We start from the raw sequence: 19,181 nt of genomic DNA, 5'->3' as shown, positions 1-19,181 counted from the left end.
ACTTTCGATAATTAAATTAATTCCTAATCTCCAATATTAATATTTTTATGCTAAATAAAATTTATAAGCAATTTTTGTGATAATTAAAGTTGAAAATTAAAAGCTCTTATTTCATGTCCGAAAATAATTCCGCCTTTAACTTGAGTCGATTTGCTTGCGGATAATTCGTCGTATAAATGTACGGGGTATAACAACAACATTCTCATATCAATTTGGTTAAAAAATACATATCAATTTGGTAAAAAAATACATCTTAAAATTTTGATAAAAGTTCATATAACTTGAATCTCGGAAAGCGAAAAGTGTCACACAAATTGAGACGGAAGGAATCCTATTTATTAATGCATATAATAATTCAACTCTAATTCTTTAGTTCAATAGAATGTGTTTGAGGTAGAAAGGTCTTAATTTCATTATTTCACATTGGCTGCTTGATATCAGCTTTGAAGCCTCGATCTATCTGAGTTTACACCGTGCAAATCACGCTTCTTATCATAAATTTTTTCCATTGTCAAGTTTCAAACTCGAAACATGTGATTAAAAATGGAGGGATCACATGCTTACCACCGCAATTCTCGGTGGTGTCTTACTAGGCATTTGGACATACAATTTAAAGTTTTGATTTCAAATTAATACAGTTTGGCCTCCTTATTTGATTACTTTTCTATAATATATATTGTTGTCAACCACAAATTGTTACAATAATCTTTCAAATTATAGTTGTAGGACTTCTTCCGTTTAATTAATTTAATAATTCTAACAGTAGGACTCACTGTAGGTATGCCTTGTAACCTTTTCCGCACTTACACCTATGCAAATAGCAATTCATTTACACTAGTGAGGTTAAGCTAACAAAATGATAGCATAATTCACTTGCAAAACTTCATTTCATGCAACAGTACGCACCAAGATGTATCAAAAGATGTTTACGAAGTGAATGAACGGTCAGCTCAAAAACAGTTATCAAACAGATTGTCTCAATCCTCCTATAAAAAGGTGTCATCTTCATTTTGAAAAACATGAAGAAAGACCTACTCGGTTAACTAGTATCCTTTTCACTAGCCAAGTTAACTCAAAATGCTTCTCACATTCTGATGACAACTCAAAATACTTCTCACGTTCCATGCACTTGTATATTTCTATCCAAAAAAAAAAAAGGCGAGGCAGGGTATTGGGTGGGGTATTTCACACAAGCATAATGCCATTCGATGTACAAAGGTAAAGGATCTCAATAAGGCAATGCACTAGCCACATCACAATGGCTTTCTTTCATGAATGTAACCATCATGAATCGAACAGTAAGCTCGTGCAAGTAGTTCGTGGAACTGGAAACTAACACTCCTATCCTCAGTAGCTAGCAATCTTTACGCATAGACGGTGTAAAAACAATTACACTTTTTTCCTTTCTATGTACCAGAGAACACGAATTAGAGAAATGAAAAATCTACTTCACCACTACATTAAAAGTTGCACGAGGGTTGGAAATCATCACTGGACACTTCCCCTTCTCATCATACTCAGCAAACTCATCTCCGGACAAGTCGATGCCTTCAAATCTTGTCCCTCTAAGCTGCATTTAAGTGAATCACATTAGAACTGGCTCTAGATTTCCGATATCACATATATGAAACCTAGGAACTGCAAGTCTCTTCAGCAACCTAAATTGAGTATAAAGATAATCTGATCAGAAGGTTACTTACATGTATGCCACTTGACCAAAATCAGACAAGTTTATATCCATATAATTCAAGGAGTAAGAGTAAATCCAAAGACAGACCATAAATTTATGTTCATCAGAAAGCGAGAAGAAGATGTAAGAAAGTATTAATAGCACTACAGCAGGTTTAGTTTTCAAGTCAATTACATAAATAGGAAGAAGTTTAACTAGTCAATTCTGGAAGGGAACTGTGCCTATTGCTGTCAGAAGCATATAGTCCATAACGTGGCAGTGAGTGTGGGACGAAAGGTGGGAGACAAGCAGAAAGCATGTTGTTCTTAAGTGAAAATTGAATAAATCTCAATACTGAAGATTTGCTGGAATAAGCACAACACTCTAGTATCAACTCTATAGGAACAAGAAGAAGACCTGTTCATAATATAGAACTGAATGCATTACGAATTACCACACATAATAGAGGTAGAATGTATTAGCATGATGCTTTTCCTATGAATCAATTAGGAGATTCATGACCTCGTTTAAAGAAACTAGAAATATATCCAAAGAATCCCAACATACAATTCAGAAACACATGGAGAATCAATAGGGCCAAAAAAAAAAAATTATACTTAGATTTAACATTTCTACAATTTTTTGAGAACGAATATTTCTACAATTTTTGAAAATACAAAAGCAGAAAGCAAAGGAAGTGCTTACAGATTCAGCTTTCCATTTTCCTAGGAAAATAAAATCCAGAGGCTCAAAACCCCTGCACTCAAATCCCATCAAAGGTGCATATTTTCCAGTTCGACTATCATCATGAGTCAGAGGGCGGCCTCGGCCAGTGATCATAGTTACTGTACCAACCTTGCTACAGAACTTACACTGAAACCAAAAGTCACAAAGGACTTAATAATCAATCTAGTCTAATAGCAGCAACAACAATGATAATGAACAAGAGCTGTAATAGCAATAAAACATCAAAGAAAACCCAAAAAGAACGGGAACAACTGAGGCTCAAAATAGACTTTAAAGATATCAAAGTTATCATGATAGAACTAAGAAACAGCAATAGGGGCATTTACTATGGCTTAACCACTTCTAAATGTTACAGATTTCCTAATTAACTCCTTATCTCACCTCAAATTTAAAGCTGTCTCAGCAATGTTGAATTCATATTGTAAACTAGCGCTGTGTTTTCATATCTACTCTAAAACACATGAAATTCGGATGTACATTGACAAATATCTCTCTACACGACAGATATATCGACAAAGACAAGGAAACAGGAGGATAGGTCACCTTCTGAACAAGGTGTATGCCCCCCTTGCCTAAGGGAAGAGGAACCGTGTCACCGAAGCTCACATAAGTCTCCTTTTGGGTCATCTTGCCACAATTGCCACACATCAGCTGCACAATTTAAAGAAAAAGAACATATTTAATCGACTATTAGAAAGATGCTAATGTAGGACAGCAAATGGATTTCATCAAACTGAACTTGAAAATAAAATGAGGACAGGTTCTCACGAGATGGTGTAACATTCCTAAACGTCTTAAGATGGAACATATAAATTAAAACACAGTAAATAAGACTTCATATAGTGGGAGAATAGAGGAACGAAATAGAACTAAGTCGCTACTAGGAACAAACAGATCGTTTGACAGCAAAAATCATGAAAATGAAGAACATGAATATGAAATTGCAATGAGCTACCAAACACCTAATGAACAGAGATAATCCACTTCATGTATGTATTTACTATAGGATTAACATCAAATGGATCAATCTTCATCGACTAAATCACACAGCATGCAAAAGCAATAGAATAACAAAAAGCTATACAGGCGTTTAGGCAGACCTTAAACATCATCAGTTAAATCTTTCTAGAATCACATAAAATCGCACTAGAATAATCGTAAATCCTAAAGTAAGTAAACGAATATGAACACAGAACAAATACACGAAACTAAAAGAAAATGAAGTCGCAACTAGGAACAAATAGATCATTCGACGGCGAAAATCATGAAAATGAAGAACATGAACACGAAATTGCATGCAATGGAGCTACCTGAATATCGGTAAATAAACATATAATGAGCAGAATAATCGCATAGGCATGCAAATGCAATAGAATACTAAAAGATATAGAGGCATTTAGGTGTATTCATCAATCAGATCAATATTCATCCTAAAAATTAATTCACATAGACATGCAAAGGCAATAGAATAACTAAAGGCATAGAGGCGTTTAGGCGGATAATCACATTATAACATCGAACTTTCGATAACTTTCGTAAGTAAACGAATATGAACATAGAACAAATAAACAAAACTTTAAAAAGAACAAAAAACGAAATTGCCACGTAACTAGGAATAAAATAGTATTGTAGATAGTTAGGCATAGAAAATCACGAAAATGAAGAACACCTAACCACAACAACAAGCAGTTATCATCAATTAGATCAAATATTCATAAAAAAATCTCATAGACATGCAAATGCAACAGAAAAAGCTGAAATAATCCACTGTGTGTGTGCATTTACTATAAAGTCAACATCAAATAGATCATTATTCATGGATAAATCACATAGACATGCAAATGCAATAGAATAACTATACATGGATCGATTACACGAAACTAAAAAACAACAAAGTTGCAACTAGGAACAAATTAGATAGTTTGGCATAGAAAATGTGTGTGTGTATTTACAAAAGATTCAACATCAATACTCAATATTCATTCATCGAGTAATCACATGGACATGCAAATGCAATAGAATAACTAAAAATTATGGAAACGTTTAGGCGGAAAAATCACATAATATCGCACTAGAATAAATGAATATGAACATACAGCAAATACACGAAACTCGAACCAAAAAAAAAAAAAAAAACGAAGTTGCAACTAGGAATAATTCAATGTGTGTGTATTTACTATAGAGTCAATCCACATTTTCATGCAAATGCAATAGAATAAGTAAAACGTAGTATATATATTATATACTAACCCAATACTAACCCATTTTAAAGTGATCTCCAACTTAGCTCAATACTAACCCAATTTTAGTCCATTTTTAAGATTTACTTAAATTTGGGTTTATTGATTGAGATTTAATTTATTTTTTTATGTATACACTTTTCTTGTATCATGTATCTTATAAGTTTGTGGTATGTTTAATATGAAAGGAAATATTTTTCACGAAAATATGTTTAATACGAAGGGAAATATTTTTCACGAAAAATGTTTTCCTCAAAAATATTTTTCACGAAAAATCAGCAAAAATAATTTTCACAAAAAATATTTTTCTAGAAAATAGACCCTTCAAAAAAATTTGGTCAAATTAGGCGGGTCATGACCCAACCCATTTTTAGCTCATTTCAGCCCAACCCATTTCAACCAATTAACTTTTGGGTCAATATTAGCCTAACCCATTTATTACCTCAGCCCATTTTAATTAGGTCAATTTCAACCCAACCCGCCCATTTGACACCTCTCTCTATATATATATATATATATAACGGCGTTTAGGCGAATATACTTTGAAGTTGTAACGGAAGTAATAAGCATTGCAAGTTGCAACCGTCTTGAGGTTGAAGGTTAGTGAGGTTCTCAAGCTCAGCTATGATCATTAACATGAACTTCACCATTTTTTTAGTTTTGCTTTCTCATACAATGCGTGTTGAGGAAGGTACTTTAGATATTTATACCCCTATACCCCTACTGAAGGGTCAAGAAGTAAATTACCACATTTTGTTTGAGGATAATATTTCTGGAAGCTTCCAAAATGTGCTAACGAAAATTTTCAGATTGATTGAAATTGATGAGGACCATGACGTATTGATTTTTTTTTTTTTTTGTATGATGTCTGGTACTTGTTTTGAAACCTCGATTAATTCACGTTTACGTCTTGTATGGCGTTTTTCCCTATTAAGATTTAAACAAAAAAACAAAACTTGTAGTTAAGTGTGAAGATATCATATTCATTCGATCACAATTCTTGGCGGTGTCTTAATTTTTCGTTCCCCGTTTATTAATATTATAATTATCTTTCAATGTCAGTGATGAATTCTTAAAACGACCTCAAAATGATATATAATAATAATTGAGTTCATATATATATATATATATATATATATATATATATATATATATATATGATAAATTTCTTAATAAATATACACTGCCGGAAAAGAAGCAACTTATTCACGTGAACTCACAGACGGCACTCTAGATCTGCCCAGTGCTTCCATTGCTTGATTTGAAAATGCAATTTCAAGTAATATTTACTTAATAAACTTAGAATTTGAATAGAAATTTTATTAAATTTTAATTAGTTATATTAATTCTTCAACATCTTTCCATTCTTAAATTCTAAGAGTTATTCTGTAAAGTATTCCATTAAAGATCAAAGTCAACAAAAGAAGCTCATTTTGAAAATTGAACTTTGATCAAACTCTGACACACAAATATCCAATCTTACTTGATTTGTTTTCTCCTTCGTTTCCTATTTTAATCAAATAATTACAAAACGAAGATTTTTCTTTCCTCTCATATTTTCTAACAAGTGTGATCTTTCAAGATCTTTCTAAAGTCGCCTCTAAAAACTATTACTTTGATGGATTGATGTTAGTATTAGATTTCTAGTCATAATTCCTAGTCCATGGGGTGATTTGATCAAGATCAATCATGGGTTTAGTTATCAGTAACAAGTAAAATTATCTGCGCTTTTTGTGGTTGAGAATAAAACTAAGTCTATAATTTAATTGCATGTGTTCTATAACAAAAAAGTAAAATATACAAAAGATTGTATTGTTCCATATATCGAAGACCTCCAATTGGTGATTTGGAGCCTAAAAGTGGCACTCTTTGATCAACTTTATTCTTACTGTATTGAGTTGATCATTCACAAGGTCACTCAATTATAAAATTGTGTAAGAGGGTCATTTTTTATGGTATTGCAAAAGAAAAGTCATTTTATTTTTGTCATTTCACACACAAAAGCTACTCACTAAACTTATGTAATATTTCTGATCACTTAGCTGGCGTGGCAATTTTATTGTAACCAAAATCACAAAACATTAAAAATACCCATTATAATATTATATCAGTATAAATATCCAAGGTGTCTTCGAGGTCATTAGCAGTAAGACATGATACATGTTTAATGCAATTGTTGTGCATATTATATATGTCGGTACTATGTTATACTGTGTATGACTACTTTGTTAATATGCGATAGACTTATGTTGCTCGGACTCTTCCAAGTATTGTTGGTGCATGTCAAATCCCCAAAAAAGCATCTGATACGTGCGGTAACATTTTTGATGGATCTGACATAGGTCTTGCAACATTTTTAAAAAGTTTGAGCAATATATGTAAGAGGGAAAGAAAGCCGATTGATACCTTAGCTTTGAACCTGCTTCTTCAATCCTGCTGCTCTTCTCCCTCTATATAGCGGGTAGCTTGCTTCCAAGCCACTGGCAGAAACCAGACAAGGAACAAGAGAGAGAAGCAACTGAATAACATCAAGAGGGCAAGAGAGGAGGAGCCGATGAAATTCTTTCGGAGTTCTTCCCCGCTGACGTCTAAGCTCTCAAGGACTCGGATTAGTCAACAGGAATGAAATCTAAGAAAGCTGGTAGCTCGAGCGAGGATGGAAGGACGGGGAATCCTTTTGAACAACCCGTTATAATAGGAAATTCTCCTACAATGAAACTAATAACCCCAACCCTGTTAGTCATCCCATCAATTACTCGTCGATCAAAAAAATGAGTAAATTCAGCTAATCCTCTTATCCCACCGACAAAGAATGCTTGTTGGAAGGTTCGTCCGGATCTCTTCCCGGGTCAACCCACTCAATATCCGAGAGAGGGTAGGCTTTTGGCGGCCGCAGAGACGCAGCGGATGATACGTACATTCTCCATTGGACGGTTCGGATGGACTTCGCCGTTCTTTCCCAACTAGCATTTTTCGTTTTTCATGCAGAAACTGCAATATGAATTCAAGTTTTGTTTTCTCGTAAAGGACCTAATTTTTTTTTTTTTAATAACAGTGGTGTCCAAGCCAGCAGCTTGAGCGTGCCTCAACTACTTCCACGGGATACCTACTACCCGCGCTGACAATTGGTACCAGGTAACTCTCACCCCAAAGGCTAGGACAGATGGAAAAAAATCACCTAGTGTTTTTGTCTCTGCTAGAATTTAAACCTGAAAACTCATAGTTCTCAACCTGCTTCATTAACAACTAGGCCACACCCTTAGGTGCTTTAAAGGGCCTAATTTTTAGTTGGACGAATGGCCCATAAAGATCAGAAATTTCAAAAACTGAAATTGGGCTTTGAAGCACATTGAAGGCAAGACAAAAAGAAGCATTTGCATATGCTGGTGTTTCTCTGAGACATGAACTAAACCAAACTGTTCAGATATAAGAATAACCAATGAAATAATGATGTTTCTGTCTCTTCCCCTAATGAATTCCCATAGATATTACTACCTTTTTTTTTTCTATAAGAAAAAATATGCAGTTTTCACATTAACTGTTATATGCAGTTCCAAATTTGAAAAGCCAACTGTTGACACCAAATATAAAAAAGCTGTATAACACATTAACCGTTGGATGACACGACATTATTTTCATCTCTCTTGTAGTTTCTGATCCTTGCTGGGATGCGTCCATAATCAGCTATCGGCGTTACTAGGTAAGAGGTGGGGTGCGATCATATCATCGGGCCAATCAGCATATATCCGAGAGATCTTCTTGGATGGTTTCCATTTTAGGACTTTCTTTTCCTCTTTTTCTTCTTGCATCGAAGCATTAACCACTGCATTTGCAGATGATAAGTCAACAGCTGGACCAGAGAAGGGCCTTGGCGTAATGGGGGCAGAATTAGTCAACATTTCCGTCTCAACCCGGCCATTAGGCGCTTGCAACTCTGCCAAAAGAAATAGCCAACATCAGAAAACCAATAGACTGAGAAAACAATGCAACACAACAATCCCTGGAATTATATATGGACGTAATCCAAACTTGTTAGTGTCAGGCTTTCAATGTTTAAGGGAAACAAGACACGCGTGTTTCAAATGTGAGATATGTCCAAAGAGAGAAATGGCATATCTAATGTATTGTCACAGGAAATAGGATAGTGATAATCTGAGAAACAACGACTGGCTGCGAATGTGCAAACAATCAGTCAAGGGACATTGCAACACAACAAATTCCTCGTATTATATATGGATGTAATCCAAATGTGAGTTAATGTCAAGCTTTCAATGTTTAAGGGAAACAAGACACGTGTCGAATAACTATTTTGCTATGACGACTGAGAAGTACGTGCTCCTAGTTTTGGTTACAAAATGAAAAAAAAAAGTATCTAAACAGGATTCTGTTCTCAATTTGAACGACAGCAGCTATAATAAATTACTCGTTTAGCATCAGCAAATTGTTTCTAGGCGCTCAGCCACTCATAATTATTTGTCTTAAGCTTTTTATGTTTCCTTATGCAAACCTTACTTTTTACAATAAAGAGATAAAAGAATTTTGCAAGACTTATAGCAAGAAAAATGAGACAATTGATTAAAAAACGATTAAACATAACGTCAAACTAACGACTAACAAAAAGATGAACTGTGTAAAATTAGTGTACCTGATTGGCCATGAGCAAAGTGGCAACGATCACGGAAGGGGCATTGACCAGTTGTCTCCCACTTGCTACATATCTTTGTCTTCCAATAAATAGGCTTAATTCGAACAGCATCTGAATCAGCATTTCCAAGCTTACTAACATCAATCAGCTCGGGATCACTTCTGCTCCCCGTAGTTCCGATACTTATTGCAGCACTCTCCCTGTACCTCGGCATGTCGGTCTTAAATTTCGGTGGACGTTCATGAAGAAAATTACACTTATCCCCATAAGGACACTCCTCTCCGTTATAAAACTTCTTGCAAATTTTCATCCTATGTATTATTTTCTGATCATCATTCCAGTTCTCAGCCCCTCTATCCTTTTCACGGACTAAGTCCTGCCAATTCGGAGGTGGCTCCCGCAAATCTTCAACACCATGAGCAAATGTACAATGTTCCCCATTCCTGCATGTAGGGGTGGCAAAATTAGCACATGAAAACATGACCCGCCAAACCCGTTCAAGATTGACCCGCCCAATTTAGCCCAACCCATTTCAGACCGTCTAAAAATTGGCTATATGTAGCCCAAATTGACCGATAGATACGTTGTCAAAATATTTTTTTTATTCATAAAGACAAATAATTTTACAAGGTACTTAGAAAAAATTATAGAAGAACAAACCAAGAAATTAAAAATTAGTAAGAATTGGCCGGGTTGGGTTATGACCCGCTTTTGATCCCATTTGACCTGCCCAAATCAAGCCCAACCCGCCCATTTGACACCCTTACCTGCAAGTTCCTTCCAAGAATTTGGCACACATGCGCGTCTTATAAAAAATATGGCTAGTCCCTTTGCTTCCCGCAAGATTTGGTGGGTTCACTCTCGAATTCATAGCGGAGTTTGGCGAGTTGGTATCGAAATTCCTCAGTCTCTTGAATGGAGGCACATGGTCAAACTGAGAATACGACTCGACGAATTCGTGGTTCATCGGAGATTCATGAGGCCAAACGCCAATTGGCATAAACGGCGATTGATCAGAAAAACTCATATTCCCTTTTCTAATAATTGAATCCAATTCTATCCTTCTCCACTCTAAAAAGAAAATAAAGATTCAATCTTTTGGCAGAAAAACAGAGAAATTAATAAAATACCAGTAACACCATAAATCTCAGAAAAACAGAGATACATATATTGACAATCAGGAACAAGGAGACAAAGTGAACAACAAAAACTAAAATAAAGATTGTTAAACAACAGTTCATAGAAAATAAATAACAATTAAAACTCAGTTCCAAACAAGTTGGGATCGGCTATATCAATCATCAGTATTCTATTTAAGCTAAACTCATGTCATGTGTTATCATAGGAAAAAAAAAAATCAACCAAAAAAAAAAAAAAAAAAACTGGGCAGCAAGCAAGAATTTATATATGTGAATGAGCAATCAAAAAAATATATTCTTTTTCAAAAAGAAACATGATCAATCAAGAAAATAAATAAAATAGCAATGTAGAATGAGCAAACCTGAATCTAATCTCTCTTTTTTTAAAAAAAAAATCAATTTCAAGAATACCCACCTTAAACAAAAAATTCAATCTATTTAAGCTCAACTCATGTCATGTGATATCATAAAAAATAAAAATCAATTCAACACACACACACACCAAAAAAAAAAAAAAAAGGAAACAAGGGCTGAAAACAAGAATTTATATATATGAATGAGCAACCATAAAAAATATATCTTTGTCAAAAAATACATGATCAATCTAGAAAACAGATAAAATAACAATGTAGAATGAGCAACCTAAATTTAATCAGAGCTTTTTTTTTTTTTTAATCAATTTCAAGAATACCCACCTTAAACAAAAATTCAATCTATTTAAAAAAAAAAAAAAAAAAAAAAACTGGGCTGAAAACAAGAATTTATATATATGAATGAGCAACCAAAAAAATACATGATCAATCAAGAAAACAGCTAAAATAACAATGTAGAATGAGCAAACCTTAATCTAAAAACTTTTTTAATCAATTTCAAGAATACCAACCTTAAATAAAAATTCAATCTTTATAACAAAATTTAAACATGCAATTAATCAGAGTTAAATTAAAGACTTTGTATAAGCAATTTAAATATATGTATAAAACCTTACAAAAGTTTGTAGACCTAGCCGCCAATGTAAGAACCTTAATTGAGAAGTAAAAAATCAAATGAAACAAAGTCAAGTTTAAAGTGAAGTAAGAAAACCCTAAAACCTCAAAACGGCTAAACCCCTAAATAGTTTCATAATTAAGGATAATTATGAGATTATCCCATATAATAAACTTTTGTGATTATTTGGCATATGGGCTTTGTAAATGGACCCAAGTAATTTGAGTTAACAAAAAAACAGAGCTAGTTTTTAAAAGATTTGAATAAAAAACAAGTTTGGAATTTATTTAGTTTTTGGCAGAAAATAACTTAAACTAATATTTTATTTTTTGTTTCTATAATTCAAAACTAATTTTGAAGTTTGGATTTGAATTTGGAGATATTTGAAGTTGATTTGGACTAATTTGTCATAATTCCGAAGCGTCTGGATCCATATCTGGTAAAAATGGTAGTTTGGTTTTCTCTACACCGCTTTATCGAGCGTGATTGTGGGAAAAGTTCGTGAATGTGTTGGTGAAATTTTCTCAAAAACTATCGATGATTCTCCAGAATTGTAAATATTTTGTTCTAAAGCTATAACATAGTTATTAATTAGTAAACTTCTTGTGATTTATCAGGATTTTGTAGTACTTCATTAGCGAAGGCTATAGCTGCATAACTTATTTAGATGGCGCGAAAAGTTAAAAAAGGGGCGCGAAATAATCCTATTTGTACAAATCTTCCGAAATTGACTTTGATCATGAGAATAAATAGTCAGTCGCAATAAACCCTATCCATTAGCGAAAAACTCATGGTTCACCGGAGATTGACGCCAAACGCCTCCAGTGTCACCACAAAGGAATGGAATTTTTGTGTAACTTATTTAAAAGGCGTGAAAAGTTAAAAAATGGCGCCAAATAATCCTATTTGTATAAATCTCCTGAAATTGTCAATCATAGGAATAAATAATGAGTGGCAATAAATACAAGAATATTTACTTCCATAATCTCATCGATTTCTTACTTCGCAATAACTGAGGATTTAATTCTATAAATGACACATCTTTGGTCTGTAAATACAATGAATGAATATTACCTCTCGATGATCTTGAAACAGATCAATATCATGAATAACAATATCTGAACTATCAAATCAATTCGTCTTAATTCATGACAATATTACTTTTTAAGTAGAGTGCTTTTTGAAAGAGACTAAATGATTAAATTGGTTCAATTGCATGGTGCCAACCAAATCAAGTGCTAATTTTCATTTTATTGAATTAATTGATTGACGCGCTAACAATCTTTATTTTGAATTCGATAATATGTAAAAAAAAATTGATAAACTTATTTATTTTATTATTATGAGAATCAACCTATACGAGTCAAAGAGGTTTTCTTTACTGCATTTCTGTTAAATAGTCTTTTAACTATTATGACTTATAAAATTTTTTAGAGAAAAAGCTCAAATATCTCATCGAACTATCCGAAATGGCTTATTCATGTCACTTGTTAATAATTGAGAACATTTATGACATTGCTGTGACACATTTGGTTCATTCATGCCACTATCTGAGCCTTACTAGTACCATATTTTGCCACGTGACATTATTTAAACCCTTCATTACTTACTAACCTTCACCCCTTTTTACGAGTGACATATGTGAGCCATTTCGTTAATTTGTCCCAATTCCTTACAATACCCAAATTTCACCATGAAAAGACATACAGACTCTTAATTCACACACTCATATCTACTCCCACGCCGAGCTACACCTCATTAGTATACTATCTTTTTAACTGGTCTCTTTTTTTCTTAAATTTTTTTATGTGTTTTTTAAATCCTTTTAACGAGCCATAAATACGTGAAAATTGATGTTGAATAAGATTAGATTCATAATCCAATTAAATAAGAGAGTATAGTTTTTCCATGTAAAATAATAATGTTATTAGTATAAGGGATAAACGTGTCCTTACATAATTTGTTACATAAAATTAGAAAATATGGAAGTTATATAGCAATATGATTCTAAAAGGGTGCATGTCATGCACGGTGCATCAATGATAGATAGAAAAATAACATAAGTTAGTATTGATACCCAAGAGAGTCGTGTATTACAAGAGATTGGGAAAAGACTTAATGCCACTGAACTTGATGAAATGACTCATATATGTCACCCGTAAAGGGGGAGGGGTTAGTAAGTAATGAAGGGTTTAGATAATGTCATGTGGCAAAATCTGAAGGTAGTAGGGTTCTGTTAGTCGTTAGTGGCACGAATGAACCAAGTGTCTCACGACGATGCATAAATGAAGCCAATTCTTTCAACGTGTGGCATGAATGAGTCATTTCGAATAGTTCGATGGATATACGTAGGATCCATATATATAAATTTTATATCCAAGAACTTGAATGTCATATCCAAATTAATATATAAAAAATTAAGTAATTTGACCGCCGTTATCCGAACTTTGCCATGTAAAGTGAAACAGAAAGAGTATATACTAAACAAATTCTCAAACAATTATCAAGGATTGTGATATGGGATCGATAGGATTCTTCCGCACTTAATTAAACGTCTCGAGTTCGAGTTCGAGTTCAAGGTATGAAAAATCATGATAAGAAGCATTTTTTCTTAAAATAAACCTTACACGGTGTGAATCTGGAATAGTCGGAGACTCTAGTACGAATATCGACACAATACAAGACTGCAAAAACAAGTAATCAGTTCAAATCAAAATAGACAATAACGAAATGCATTATAAATGGTGCTACAAAATTAGACTGGTAGGTAAGTCATGCAAATCTATATAGAGATAGTTTAAACCTGCTGTTCTTCATGAAACAGGACCACTTATATAGAGAGAGACAAGATTTGTTACATGTATAATCATTATTACAATTATTCAATAAATTGATTGGATCTGTAGTTGTCTTTCTGAATTAATGGCATTCAAATTGATAGGCATATTGTTAGTGGAAATAATAGCTTTTGCACCATTTGTCTGGGGAGAAAATAGTCTTGCAATTAAAAGCATTCAGGTATGTCTGTATCTTTATGTACATTACATTACCAAAAAAAAAAAAAAAAAACATATTTCCATTTTCGTCAGATTCATCTAGTGTCATTTCAATGACCTTTTGTTATTTCCACCCAATGTCCGGTATTAATATTAGACCTCGACTTATTTAAATTGGCGCCAGGTACGTACGACCCATTTAAGCGGCTCCCTACCAAATTCTTTTTCATAACTAAGTTTCAAATATAGTACTAATTATGTTTTTCTCATGCGTTAAGTTTATTTTTTGATTTTTTTTTCTTTTTGTTTCCACTTTTATTTTAGAGTGAAGATGGAGATGTCATTGACTGCATTGACATTTTCAAGCAGCCAGCTTTGTATCATCCTGCCTTGAAGAACCATAAAATCCAGGTAATTATTATATCCTTCTGTATGCATTTTATCACCGTCAAATCAACTATACGTAACCATTAACCATCTATAAAAAGTGGGAGTAGAGTAACATGAAAAACAATAAGTCAGGTCATTTATAAGTTAAAACTGTAAGTTGCTAGTATATATAAGTTAAATTGTTATATTTCATTCAAATAAATTGAGAATTAAAACCATTTGCTTCATTGACCATCAGATGACACCAAGCTACAATCCAGTAATGGAGACTACAAAAACAAATGACCAAGAAGAATCATACAAGTGTGTGACAACACAAACATGGCATAAAAATGGAAGTTGTCCAAAAGGGACAATTCCCATTAGAAGAACACAAAATAATAAGAAGGATCAAATAAAGAAGCCTAGTTTCTTTCATCATGATAAAGGGTTGAAGATTAACAAGGACATCAACCTTTCACAAAAGAACCACTCAGTAAGTATCTCTAAAATATGTGTAATTTTCTATTAGTGTAGTTTAATTGGTGATACTACATGTTAGTTAATTAATACATACTATTTTTATCACGTTACTACTTAATGTTTATTATAAAAAAATTACTAGCAATTACATTTTAGGGGGAAATGGTCAAAAAATGCAAATCCATTGCCTAAATTGTCACTCAAATTAAATGAGAAGAGGGGTTGAAGGGTGTAATTTTGGTATATTGAAATCTGGTTGTTGTGGGTCGGGTTTTTATATTTGTTTTGGCAATAGCTAAGTTCATGCGATCCCCGAAAATTAAAATAAGAAACTCTATGTAGACTGATATAAAATGCCACATAAGCTTTTGGTAGCCGGAATTTGTAGAAAGTAGAGCTATACATAAAAGTGACTTTACTGTAATAAATAAAAAGATGACTTATTTATTATTTTCTATAATCAAGTGACCATTTGAGTAATGGACTTTCGAAAATGTCCCTCAAATATCTTAATTTTATCGTTCATTGTTTTTTGGAGATCATTAAATCTGAATTCTGAGGTATAACAGAGTGTAACTCTAAGTAATAGTTAGAAGTAAATGGTAAATTTAATTTTTGTTTTTCCTGAAATATTTGTAACATATGGAATCCACCTGATCCACGTAAGATCTCCACTAAAATTAAAGACACATACGAGATGAATTGCTAATGATGCTATTTACGCTAACAGACTAAACGACTCAATAGTATAATTGGGGGTGAGAGGGTGGTGGTTGTTAATATTGAGATATTTCGTATAATAAGAGGGTGAATTTAAAGTTTAAACCTTGATTTTCCCTACATTTTAAGTGACAAGATCATGTAAGTAGTATATATTGTGAATGCATAAAATTTAAATTCTTCCTTCCTATCTAACCCTACTTTTTTTGCCCTTTTCTTAATGAAGTTGACTATAATGCATACAGAAGGATATAGATATTCGGGAGCAAAAACAGACATGAAAACCTGGAATCCTCATGTTGAAGAAGACGATGAATATAGCACTTCTCGACTTGCTCTTATGAGTGGAGCTTACTATGATTATCAAGACATTGAATCTGGATGGGCTGTTAGTATATAATTTTGGCTTCAAATTAATAAATTATCTTTGACTTTTGATTAATTTATTAAGCATAAGCACAATGTTAAACCTCTCTATAACAACATCGTTTGTCTCGACATTGTTGCTAAATGTTGTTATAGAGAACATATAATATCACATAACATGAAAGATTGATTCCACATATAACATGCATGATTGTTATAATGAAATATTGTTAGAGAGGATGACAGTTATAGAGAGGTCTTACTATATATTTATTTTGTGTTGCGCATGCTAGCTTTTATTACTAATATTTTACTAAATAGTTGATTTCTAACATTTTAGGTAAATCCAAGGGTTTATGGTGATAGGAAGACGCGATTTTTCACTTATTGGACTGTAAGTATCTTTAGACGTATCTTAATTTCTTAGTCATAATTGTTCGAGTTAAATTTATATGCACAATTAGCATCACCGTATCCCTTTTTTCGTTATAGACTTATAGCGGGTAATTTATTTTATTTGTAAATATACAAATCCCGTATTTTAGGAAGCGTACATATAAATATCTCTACATTTTACTTTCATTGTTTTTTTTTTTCAAAGTTCACACAATATAGCTGTTTTGACAAGATTACTTAGCATATTATTACATAAGGGGTACATGCCAACATAATTTACCTTTTACACATACAAAAAATCTAGTGGTGGATATAGTCTCTTTCTTAGTATAAGTTAAATGTTATACTGTTCGTGCGTATAACTTATTCTCATTCTCTGTACGTACATTAATTGGTAACTTTTTAAAAAGAGAAGTAATCTTCTATAAAAGGTCAAAATACGTTGATAGTGTAATTTTTTTAATATAGTCGGGTACATATTGCCGTCCACGATAAGTGATCTTAATAATTTGAAGAAAAAAACATGTATATAATTAACATGTTTAATATAATGTTGATAGTGTAACATTCTTGATGTAGTGTGTATTAAAGTTGTGTTTGGATGTTAAATGATAGACTGATGGATCAAGAGAAACTGGATGCTTTGACTTAACTTGCCCTGGTTTTGTACAAACAAGCCATGAGATAGCACTTGGTGCAGCTATATATCCAATCTCAACCCAAAATGGTCTCCCATATTCAATTACTGTTTACATCTACAAGGTTAGCAATTAATTAACAACATACACATTCAAGAGTATTATTTGTATCAGTGTAATTTAACTAGTTACAACAAGTTATTACCTTAATTTTTTGTTGTCATCATGTAACTTAGATTTGTTATGAAGAGTACATACTCTTATAGATCGACTTAACTCTTATAAGTTACACTGCCAATAGCCCAATATAAATCATTTCTCATACTATCAGGCAACCCAAAGAATATATAAGGGGAAACCTCTTTAAAAATGTGTGATATGTAATCTTGAAAATAACATATGTTACTACTACAACAGGTAAATGTTACGTGATGGTGTAAAAACTTCTTATATTGCTGGTTTATACAACTTAACTCTTTATTAAATCCTAAACTTAAGTTCTATGCACTCACAATGTATAGATTTTTGTATATCATCAGGTTAAGGTAGCCTGTAATAACATGTTAATTTTCATAGCAAGTTTGATATAGTGACTTGGAATATAGAATAACATATTACAATCTCTATTTAAATTGCATTAATAGTATAAAAGATATTTATAACTACAAAAAACAGGAATTAATCATGCAATTAGTCACTAATCTATTGTGAAGTATCCCGTAATTAACATGATCGTTAAACAAGATTAGCGACAATTTTTTATAATTTGGTGAGAATTTTTTTTTATCATTAGTTGCTCCCTTTTTTGCGTAGTTGCTAAAGTATAAAACTTAAATTCTTCAACTCTTTCTTGCTTTAGGAATATAGATTTCTTTTTTCTTTGGTGTTATTATAATTTTCATCTTCTTCTCCTAATTAGGATATTAATACTAGCAACTGGTGGCTACAATATGGAGGATCAATCAACATAGGATATTGGCCATCAGAGATCTTTGATGGTGGCCTAAAAGTCCATGCACAAACAGTTCAATGGGGTGGTGAGGTTTATAGCAAAAATGTAGGAAAACATCCTCACACAAAAACACAAATGGGGAGTGGAGCTTTTCCAGTTTACATATTTGCAAATACTGGATTTATGAAGAATATGAGAATTCTTGATAATTCAATGGAGTTGAAATTTCCACAAAATGTTGATGCTTATTCAGAGGAGTATGATTGTTATAGACCTCAATACATGGGTGATTATGTTGAAGAACCTGAGTTTCACTTTGGAGGGCCAGGAAGGAATCCAATGTGTCCCTGAAATTTTGAAATAGGATAGCAAATATACTTGAATATTATGGGATATTGTTTAGTTTATTTTTAATCTTGATTTTGCTTTAATGAGAATATGTTTCTTTTTTGTTTTTACATTCTATGTTTCATATCCGATTTGCAGCTAGACTAATTTGAATTTGTGTCGAAAAGTCCCAATTCAAGGGTAAAGGGCTCCAGGAAACACAGAATGCACATGCCAAACAATTCCAGATTCCAGAATGATAGCAACCTCTTCTATTCCTATTTTCTATTATCGGCAATTGCCCAAATGTACAAAATCTATACACTAATATGTATATTAAAAAAAAAAAAAAAGGAGATATGTATATTTGTATAGTATGTGTATATTATATGTATAGTATATGTATAATATATTTATATTTAAGTATAAATATACAAAACCTATACATTTGCTGGATATTTAATTTATAAACTAGATCACTCAAAGGTATCTAGCTGTAAGTTTTCC

At 32.7% G+C, this 19,181-nt stretch overlaps 2 protein-coding genes and 1 pseudogene across 3 annotated transcripts; 1 reads left to right on the top strand and 2 right to left on the bottom strand.

The window, feature by feature from the left end:
• Positions 1 to 1,444: 1,444 nt before the first annotated feature.
• Positions 1,445 to 5,686, bottom strand: LOC132599933 (uncharacterized; annotated as a pseudogene).
• Positions 5,687 to 8,008: 2,322 nt separating this feature from the next.
• On the bottom strand, positions 8,009 to 11,893 carry LOC132600356 (zinc finger CCCH domain-containing protein 39). Of its 2 annotated transcripts, none has more exons than XM_060313440.1 (4): positions 11,424 to 11,893; positions 10,069 to 10,372; positions 9,302 to 9,744; positions 8,009 to 8,590 (listed from the first exon to the last, which is right to left on the bottom strand). In XM_060313440.1, exons 2-4 carry the CDS (start codon positions 10,326 to 10,328, stop codon positions 8,337 to 8,339), a joined length of 957 nt encoding a protein of 318 aa, XP_060169423.1. In that variant the 5' UTR covers positions 10,329 to 10,372; positions 11,424 to 11,893; the 3' UTR covers positions 8,009 to 8,336. The 2 variants fall into 2 exon arrangements, with proteins under 2 accessions (XP_060169423.1, XP_060169422.1); XM_060313439.1 differs by having other exon boundaries at positions 11,429 to 11,890.
• A 2,358-nt stretch (positions 11,894 to 14,251) lies between these two features.
• On the top strand, positions 14,252 to 18,776 carry LOC132599430 (protein neprosin-like). The gene is made up of 7 exons (XM_060312805.1): positions 14,252 to 14,445; positions 14,748 to 14,834; positions 15,052 to 15,288; positions 16,222 to 16,383; positions 16,702 to 16,755; positions 17,373 to 17,519; positions 18,315 to 18,776. The coding sequence occupies exons 1-7, from the start codon at positions 14,350 to 14,352 to the stop codon at positions 18,696 to 18,698; spliced, it is 1,167 nt and encodes a 388-aa protein (XP_060168788.1). The 5' UTR covers positions 14,252 to 14,349; the 3' UTR covers positions 18,699 to 18,776.
• The last annotated feature ends 405 nt before the right edge of the window (positions 18,777 to 19,181 follow it).

Source organism: Lycium barbarum, chromosome 6 (assembly GCF_019175385.1).
Source record: "Lycium barbarum isolate Lr01 chromosome 6, ASM1917538v2, whole genome shotgun sequence".
NCBI lineage: Eukaryota > Viridiplantae > Streptophyta > Magnoliopsida > Solanales > Solanaceae > Lycium > Lycium barbarum.
Note: the sequence above shows the minus strand (reverse complement) of the source record. Positions and strands in the feature narration are given on the sequence as shown.